This window comes from Empidonax traillii, unplaced genomic scaffold, assembly GCF_003031625.1.
Source record: "Empidonax traillii isolate 1590-97213 ecotype Southwest subspecies unplaced genomic scaffold, ASM303162v1 scaffold413:size1348891, whole genome shotgun sequence".
NCBI classification, from domain to species: domain Eukaryota; kingdom Metazoa; phylum Chordata; class Aves; order Passeriformes; family Tyrannidae; genus Empidonax; species Empidonax traillii.
In genome coordinates this window covers 178,566-188,130 of record NW_020955606.1, presented here as the reverse complement: position 1 = coordinate 188,130, position 9,565 = coordinate 178,566, and the positions used below count along the sequence as shown (strand labels likewise).

The 9,565-nt window shown below is 49.6% G+C and overlaps 1 protein-coding gene across 4 annotated transcripts in view; it reads right to left on the bottom strand.

Moving 5' to 3' along the window:
- MAF (MAF bZIP transcription factor) overlaps positions 1 to 2,009 on the bottom strand; it is a 184,609-nt gene extending 182,600 nt beyond the window's left edge. For all 4 annotated transcript variants that reach the window (XM_027893943.1, XM_027893947.1, XM_027893945.1 and 1 more), the window contains exon 1: positions 101 to 2,009. In XM_027893943.1, the coding sequence (XP_027749744.1) occupies positions 101 to 1,191 (1,091 nt within the window). In that variant the 5' untranslated portion in view covers positions 1,192 to 2,009. The remainder of the gene's footprint in view (positions 1 to 100) is intronic.
- Positions 2,010 to 9,565: the final 7,556 nt, after the last annotated feature.

The window sequence follows — 9,565 nt, the reverse complement described above, 5'->3', positions numbered from 1 at the left end:
TAATAGAAGGTGGCAAGCGGGGTTGTGGCTCTAGCAAAGCCCCCAACAACAACTCACACGGAGAACTTTTAGTTAAGGTGGCAAGGCTGTGGGAACTCACATGAAAAACTCTGGAGAGGAAGGGTTGTCGCTGCTGGATCCGTTTTCTCTGAAGCCATTGCTGACCAGCTTCTCGTACTTTTCCTTGTAGGCGTCCCTCTCCCGGACCAGCCTGGAGATCTCCTGCTTTAGGTGCTCCACTTGCTGCAGCAGCTGGTTCTTCTCCGACTCCAGGACGTGCCGCTGCTGGACCCTCTTGAAGCGGCAGGACTGGGCATAGCCCCTGTTTTTGAGGGTCCTCCTCTTCTGCTTCAGCCGGATCACCTCTTCCTTGCTGACGCCCCGCAGCTGCCGGTTCAGCTCCCGCACCGACATGGTCACCAGCTGCTCGTCGGAGAAGCGGTCGTCGAAGTGGAGGCCGCTGCCGCCGCCGCCGCCGCCGCCGCCGTGGTGCGGGTGGTGCAGCCCCCCGGCGCCGCCGCCGCCGCCGCCGCCGCCGCCGGAGCCGGAGCCGGCGGCCGAGGAGGCGGAGGAGGGCGGCGCGCTGCCCGGCGCCGCGGCGTGGGGGTGCCCGCCGCCGCCGCCGCCGCCGCCGCCGCCGCCGTGGTGCGGGTGGTGGTGGTGGTGGTGGTAGTGGGGCGCGCCGCCCTGCGCCGCCGCCGCGGCGATCACCGCCGACACCACGGCGGCCGCCGAGCCCATCTCCTCGGCCGGCACGGAGCCGCCGGCGGCCGCGGCCAGCTGCTGCCCTCTAGCATAGCCATCGAAGGCGCCGGGCAGCGGGTGGTGGCTGCTGTTGATCAGCGCCTCCACCGCGTCCTCGGGGCTGAAGCCCAGCGCCTCCGGGTTGAGCTGCTGCGGGTACCCCGTCATCCAGTAGTAGTCTTCCAGGTGGGTCTTCTGGTCGGAGCCGGAGCCGGGGCTGGGCGCCGAGAAGCTGGGGGACGGGGGCACGGAGCTGCAGGGCGTGCTCATCGGGGTGGAGGAGAGCGATCCCCCGGCGATCAGGCGGCCGCACTGGCTGATAATGCGATCGGTCTCCACCGGCTCCTTTTTCACTTCAAACTTCATCAGATCGAAGTCATTAACATATTCCATGGCCAGGGGACTGGTGGGCAGGTCGGAGCTGCTCATCGCCAGCTCTGATGCCATCCTTTTGCTGCCGAGAGTCCTCCAGAAAGGGTGCGCTCCGGGAGCAAGGGGGCTGCTCTGAGTCGCCACCGGGTGAGCCAGCTTGATTTTTGGCGAGCTCCGCTCCGCTCTCCTGCTCTGCCTCCGCTCCGGTCCGCCCCGGCGGCTCCGCTCCCGCTCCGCGTTATCCCTCGTAGAGGCTCCGCTGATGCATCAGAGCGCGGGGCTCTCGCTATTCGCCTTTTGCATAGAGGGTTTTTTTTTTTTTTTCCTCCTCTCTCCCTCCCTTCTCTCTCTCCTCTCGCTCTCTTTTGCAGCTCGCGAACCGCAGCTGGAAGTGTTAGCTGGTGTTGTTGCGAGTAAATTTGTTGTTGTTGTTGTTTTGTTTTGTTATTTTTAACACTTCATGGTGCCTTTCCTCTGGGCTCTCTCGTGCAAAGTGCAGAGCGAGGAGAGAGGTTCATCGGGGGAGGGAGGAGGGAGAGAGAGCAAAGGCGAAAAAAATTAAAAAAAAAATCACGAGTCTGTATCGCAACCAAAATAATAATAATAAGAGTTAAAAACAAAAAAAAAAATGAGAGAGAGGAAAAAAAAAAAAAAACAACTCGGCCTCAAAGCTACAGCAAGAAGATGAAAAATATTTAAAGGTTTGATCCGGCAGGAGAGTTTAAAGCATTGCGGGGTTTTATAGCGCCCCTGACGTCACACGGGACACGGGCTCGGGGCCGGGCCAATGGGCGCCCGCCGCCCGGGCTCATTAGCATAGGAGTATAGCGACAGGGAAACTTTCCGGGCTGTCAGTCAGGGCTCAGCTGACTGTCAGCGCCCGCTTAACCCCCTCCTGGCCGCCGGGGCCGCGCCTGGGCACGGCACGGCTCGGCACGGGACGGGGCACCCGCCGGGCCGCTCCTCCCGCGCCGCACCGGGCGAGCGCCCTGCCCCGGGGCGGGGTGCCCGGGAGCTGCCCTTGCCCGCCCGCACGGGCACCCGAGGGCGCGGGGAAGCTCCGGCCGGCCGGGAGGAGAGAGGGGGAGCGCCGGGCGCGGAGCCCCGAGGGGAGCCCGGCAGCGCCCAGCGGGGAGAGGGAGGCGCGGGGCTCCGCCGTGCCCGGCCCTGGTACCTGCGCCCTTCCCCCGCGCCGGCCGCGGGCCATCGCTTCCGCTCCCCCGCAGCGCCCCGCTCACTTACTGATTATTTCGGTACTGGGGACGGGGCATCGATCCCTCCATCCCCCTCCCCAGCCCGCCCCGGAGGTGCGAGAGCCCCTCAAGTTTGCAAGCCCCGCGCCGATCCCCCCCCCCTCCCCCTCCACCTCTCCCGGCGCCGCACTAGGCTTGCCGGCCCGGACTAATTAATTTAATACATTTAGAACTAATTGTATTTACTTTCGTCTCCCCATCACCTCCCACCCCCACCCCCTCCTGTCGCCCCCCTTTCCCCTCCGGGAGGGGGCTGGGGCCGGGCCGGGGGCCGTGGAGCGGCAGCGGCTGGAGAGGAGCGGAGCGGCTTCGGTTCGAACCTCGACAGCGCCATCTCTCGTCCACAGGTCAGTGCCGATCGGCCCGGCCAGCGCGGGGACGGGACGGGACGGGACGGGACGGGAGGGGACGGGACAGGACGGGCCCCCCGTCGGGGCGGCGCCGCCCCCGCAGCCTCCGCGGTCCCGCCCGGCCCCGGCTGCACCCGGGCCGGGGAGACCCGCAGCCTCCCGGGCTGCCAGTCTCGATTTTCCGACCGGGCTTTATGGGAATATCGATAGAATTAAAGTTACTTGTAATTCCGTGATAAATGAGATGTCTCTAGTAAGTAAGATTAAGCGCGGTGCTATAAAGTTGTTTATCTGAAAAGTAATTCTCAGAAACCTGACTTCTGACACTTGGTCATATATTAAACCTGCTTCTTGAACATTGTACTTCAAATCCTTCCTTCTCCCCATGCCCGGTCCCTTCCCCCTCGGAGTTCACTATTTATAACCCCACTCAGGGTATCACTCTGTAGGTGCGGGCAAGGCTCTGGGTGATTTTTCACCAACTGTGAAAGTCATCATTTGCAATAGCCAAAGAATCTCTGCTTAGGAAATAGGACTTGGCGAGTGGATTTACGAATGGATAACATCTTCTGACTATGCCATTATCAGTGTGAGTGCCAGTACTAACATCTGAAAGTCATACAGCATGTACTGTTCCTGGCAGCTAAAAGGGGTAGGGCATACTGCAAATTTAGGGAGATAACCACATCAAGAAATGATCATAGTGGCAATTCTGTAAAGATAAAAAATGCTACCAACATCTCTAACAAAATTAAAATAGCAATTCTGCACGGTCCCAAAACACACCCGCACACACAGAGCCGTGGACATCTGCTGGCTTTATCTTACAGATTGCGATTCATGACAAAGTTAATACAAGCTAACTACTCGGGCTGGCTTTCCTATTTCTTCACTTTGTTGGAATCAACAAAACTTCCAGGCTCACGGCATAAATCCCCTCAGGACAGTCCAATTCCCTCTATTTGTTTTTTACCAGAGCAAGATGAATGTGGCACTGTATGCCGCTTAACATGCTCACCTATGAGAGACATAAAATGGGTGCTAATACTTTTAAATGAAAAGGTTGTGGCGTTTCAGAATGCACAGTTGTAGTATTTCCCTTGCCTGTGTGGTAGATGGCTGTGGAAATGTGGCTCCAGCCCCATAAAATAGTTTGTTTGGATGTGAGGATCCAAAGTGCTACATTTGCAAACGAGTAAATTTCCTGAGTAAACTCTGAACTCTAGACAAAGAGTATGAAATTGTGTGAGCTAATGGGGACCGTCTCTTAATTGATACCAATGTAAGCAAGTGCTGCAAATTAATTGAAGCTCTGACCTACCAGAACAGCGAGTAAAATTATTAGTTGTACAATATTGTTCTTGTGTGATTGTTACACAGAACTGCTGCACCAAAATGTCTCTACTGTTCAGCGCAGCAGAGAAAAAAACATTATTAGCAATTTTTGGATAACCTTCAGAAGCAACATTCTCCTCCCTACACTATGTAATTCTCATTTTAGTAGTATTTTTCTTTATTATTTGGCTATTCACAATGGGTGTCTAAACATTTACAGTCCTCTATTAACAGTGTTTCTTCCATAACAATCACACACTTTCATTTCAATTAGAGCTATTCAGTCTTCAGTTTTTCCACAATTATCGCAGGCCAATTCCCTCAGACTGCTCCCTTTTCCCAGCACTGTTTGTAACAATCCTGCCCTGAGCCAGGCAGAGGGAAAACTCCACCGTCCCTCTCACAGCCTCTTGCTCTGGCTTGTTTTTAAGCATCGCTGTTCGACGGCGTACCGTGGAGCCCTTCTCGCTCCCAGCGTGCCGCTGACCTGGCTCATAAGCCTCCAAACTAATGTATATTTATGGTGGGAGAGTTTTCTGACAGATCGTGCAGGGGGGGACGTGAAACATTAACTCCAAATCCACTGGGGTCGGCCTGCGCTGAGCACGCCAGCAGCTGAGGCAGGAACTTCCACCGCTGGAGTGTGTGTGCGTGTGTGTGTCTATACTCAACACACGGGATTTTAGCAGAAACAAAACGTGCAGGTCCTGTGTTATATGGACTCAGGGTGTGATTTGTTATAACTTAAACACATATCAAGGCCAACACATTAAGTACAGTTACTGCTCCTTTTGTTTATCTAGTGTCTTATTTTATGGTGCAGAACTAAACAGTGCCCGCTGAATTTAACTATGAAACCGGCCAAATTGATTTCAGAAAGACTTCTTCGGGGTAGCAGAGTGATAAGGCATAAACTGCTCCTAGGTGCAGTGCTAGATAAATCCTTTTAACAGTCTTCAGATCAGTTAACAGGGTAAGTAAATCACATATCACTGTTAGCAGATTTATGGGAGAGAATTAATAGAATCAGACGAGATAATCTGGTAGGGATAAAATTGCTGAGGAAACAGTCCTGCCTTATATTGGAGGGTATGAAACAACAGTCTGATTACTGGGAGTCGTTATGGATTGGTGAATTATGAGCTAAATCATCATAAGAGTAATTCAGTATTTATTAATTCTTTTCTCTTTAAACAACTCACAGACGCAAATAAAAGCCTCTCCCTCTTTGAAGACACATTCTTTATATATTTTTATTGGATGTAATTTACTATTCACATTACCTGTATTTACTTCATAATTGAACATTTTGCATTCAAATTTATGTAATGCATTATGCTTGAGAATATATTTCTCCCTTATTAGCATAAATAGTCACTTACCTCATGAATTACTAACAAAGTTTATCTGAAAATATAAGTATATTTTTTATTAAGTGGAACACAAACATATGTACAATAAATTCTGATTTGCCAGTAGTTGTTACAGAAACGCAGAACAACCCTGTATCGGAGAAGAGGGAAAAGAAGCAGCAGCGAAGAAGCAGAATCAATTACTCTGTGTGTGTATATGTGACAATAATTTCTTCTGTCAATGTTTTGTTTGTTTTTAATAAAGGGTGAGTGACTCAAAGGTTTGCTTTAGAAGGAGCAGATGAAAAAGGCTCTCCACAGTGAATTTTCGTCTTTCTTCCCCCCAGTATTTTCCGATGGACTTGTCTCACTGGTGCTGTGCCACTGCAGCCTTTGCTCTGGTGGAGCTCCTGCTGACCCGCTGCACGCCATGAATGGATGCTGCTCTACGCTCACTCTCTCATACATTTCCCTTTTTCACCTAATCCTGTTTTTATGCTTGGTTTTACATCCAAATAATCAATATAATTTAGGCCCATTCTGCAGTACTAACGCAACCTTGCTTATTCAGAGAAAACCCAAACCCTATTGACTTCAAAAACGGTGGGATTGAATCCTTGATCCCATTGAAACCAATGACAAAACCTGTATTGATTTCAGTGGAAGCAGGATCAGGTCCTTGATGTTAGCAATTTGTTTATGTCAGAGGGCTGATCCTACAAGAAATGAAAGAAAGCATTTGATCTGCTGGCAGGAAATCAGGTCTGCTCCCCAAAATTCAAAGGCAAAATTCCCAGTTAACTTGTGGTGGATCTCCTGTACGCTCGGGGTTTATCATCGTGGCATGGCGTGGTAGGATGCCTGCGTAATTTTGTCTGGACCAGCATAAAGCTGGTCCTCCTGGGAGCATTCAAATGAGCACATCTATAAATGTAGCACAGCAAAATGAGCTACTTTTGCCACTCTCGCTTTTCCCGAGCCCGGTACAATCCATTTCTGTGACGACAGTTTTCTGCCCCATACGCATCCAATACTGCTCTTTTATTTTAAGGCTGAGAAAATCTTCCCTTTAAGCTCACGCTGAGCATCAAATTGGACTCCACTTGCAGCTGAACATCTTGGCTGTTTCTTCCTTTCCTCCATCAGCTCCGGTATATTTTATGTAGAATTCTCTCTGTTAATGAAACTTGCTTTTCCTCTCTCTTCACTTTCCAGTTTTGTATTAGTGTTACTGAATCCACCAGACTTGCCGCATTTCAAAACTGTGCAAAAGGGGGAGAAAAAGAATTGTTTTATTTTCCTCTGCAGTCTCCTATTTGGCCATTCTGCACAGACCCTGAATATACAACCTATTTTCATTTGTCTGTACAGTTTCTATTGCTATGCTAGAAAAAAAGTAGCTTGAAAAGTCAGGCTTAAACACACATCTTGGTTGCTTTTGTGTTGCATCCAAGAGGGCTTGTGTTTTAGCTTTAGAAATTGTGAGGTTTTAGCAGCTGCTTCGACTTTATTCCCCTGGAGGTGCCTGACAGTCACTATGTGGAAGACGCAGCATCGGTGCTACACCTGAGTGCGTGAGTTTGCTCTGTCTGCCCTGAGTCCTAACGAACTTATAACATTCATAAAGTGCTAGAAATGCTCCAAATAACTTTGTATGATCCAGAAGCAGTTTCTCCACCTGGAGGGAAGACAGCACAGAGGTGCGACTGAAAAGCTGCAAGTGACTCTTAAGACGTGGCTAAAGGTTGGTGTCACCAGATTTACACTGTGCTTGTTTCATGATGCATGTCCCAGTTTACTAATTTTCACAAACAGCTTTTGCCTAAATGTAAAAATCAATGAAGACATTTTCGATGCTAAGAAACCTATTTATTTAAAAGAAATAAAAACTGAAATAGCAATAAAGATTTTTATCAAGCTTTATGGTGGGATTTATCATTTATAACTTGGGTGATCGTGTGCAGCCGTACAATGTGGTGTTTGCTCTGAAATCAGCTGAAGTGGGTAAGTGGAGAACCTGGTAAAAACTCCTGCACAAATTAATCTGAAAACTCTACAGAAGCAGAAAACTAGCATAAGTTAAGGAAGAGAATAAAGCAATTATATTAATGTTATGTATCTGAGCTCTCACAATAACATCCTGCAATATGCACGCTGCATTTGTATCTATTTGAACTCAAAAAAAAAATTATTGCTGCTTTTCTCCCTTTCTGCTCTGCATTGAGTTGTTTCAACAGTAAGAATGGTTGCAGTGGCAGCATGAAAAAATAAGTGAATTTTATATGCTATCTCTTTCTTGAAGTCAGCCGTCAGTAAGCGGTGAGGAGGGCATGATTCTGACATGATGTTTTGACGTGTAACTGTGAAGGTTGAGGCGGTCTTTTATTAAAACTTGTGAACTTCAGTAAATTTTAAACAAAACTGTGATTTAATGTCTTGAAGTGCGAGATGGCACAAACTCATTAATTTTTGGTGATAAACCGCGCTGCGTGCGATGGGCTGAGCGCCACGCTCTGGACTTACTCCCTGTAAACAGTAAAAATACGATAACTGCTTAAAGTAACTGATGGGGTCTTTAGCAACACAAGGTTCTTGGCTTTCATGACCTAAAAAGGTTCATTATAGCAGAGGAGGGCTGGCGTCGAGCCCCGCGGCTCTGGCAGCTCTGCGCGGGGAGGGTCACTCTGGGCGCAGGGAGGGAGGTGAAAAGCGAAGCCAATTCCAAGCGGCAGCTTTTTCTCCCCGCTGCGCGCCCGGGTGGCGCTGATGGAAACGGCTCCGGGGGGTGCAGGGGGAGAGGGACCGGGCCATAAAAAACTTTGCACGGCAGCAGTAAAAGAAGAGACACTTGGAGATGGGTGGAGAGCTGGTGGCTGCGACACAGACAAGGAGGGAGCAGCGAGCCCTGCAGCCCCGGGCGGGACCTCTGCTGGTCTCTGTCCGTCTCGGGGCAGGCAGAGTGCTTGACCACATGGCAAAGATGCCTCAGACATGAGGAGAGGGCTGTCGGATGAAAGGTGTTATAACCCAAAACCCCGGATAAGCTGTACGTATAAGAGCACACAAGGATCTTACGTTACCTCCAGCCTTTAATTATCTGACTGAATCTGGCCTAACCTGTTTATCTTCCGAGCATTACTCACTAGGCTCTGGCAGGAGGAGGTGTCAGAGGAATACAGGACAGGTTTGGAACCAACACCTTTGCCAGTTGAACTGGCAGGAGTTGAAGCTTAATCATGGGCAGAAACAGGGAGAGGAGGGGAGGGCGTGAGTGGGGGGGGGGTGTTTCCCCCTTCCCAGTCTGTCCCTCCATAATGGATCCAGATGATTCCAACTCCTGCCCTCTCCAGCCAAGGTAAGCCATCTCCTCTCCCAGCATTCCCCTCCCATTCCCCAAATTCAATAGGCCAACTCCACCTATGGTTAAGGATGCCAGGTTTGAGTTCTGTGGCAGGAGCTTGGCTGCTGGAACTGTCTTCTTGAGTATGGAGATATAGCAGCATCTGTCAGAAAATCTATGTGAAAACAGTACCGGTGCCAGCAAGTGGAAACTGTAGCTTTCTAATCAGCTACATTTGATTTGGTTTGATATATTTAACTTCTTTTTTCTCCCACGGTTGGCAAATGTGTTATTCTTCTACAGAAATAAAAACAACCTGCAATTTACTGGATTGCTTTACACGGTCTTGGTGCAAAGAAGTGTATGTCATTATGACATCTGATACCTTTCAGTGTCATTGTCTTCACCATGTGAGGGATGGAAAGTCTATTTTTTTCCTCCTACTTCATCAGGGTTGGTTCACTGTTATGGGGGTACTGGGCAGACCCAGCTCAAATTTGTCTCCATCCGGAGTCTGGGTCATTCGGAAACTCTAATCCTTAACTAAAAGGAAATTATAAAAATACCCATGAAATTAATTTTCACATCTGCAGTTGGAATTAATAATGGCAACCAGAGTGGCATCCTATTTCAGCTCCCTTGAGGTGACTAACAGTCCTGGTCATTAATATAATCCCAACCACCAGAGGAATTCACTGTCTGAGGGATCTACCATGAAAAACAAATGATCCCCAGAGCTATGCCTGAACAACGGAAAATGGCTTTAGTCATGTATTAGTCATTTTATCACAAGATTGTATTTTTGTGCTGGGAAGTTTG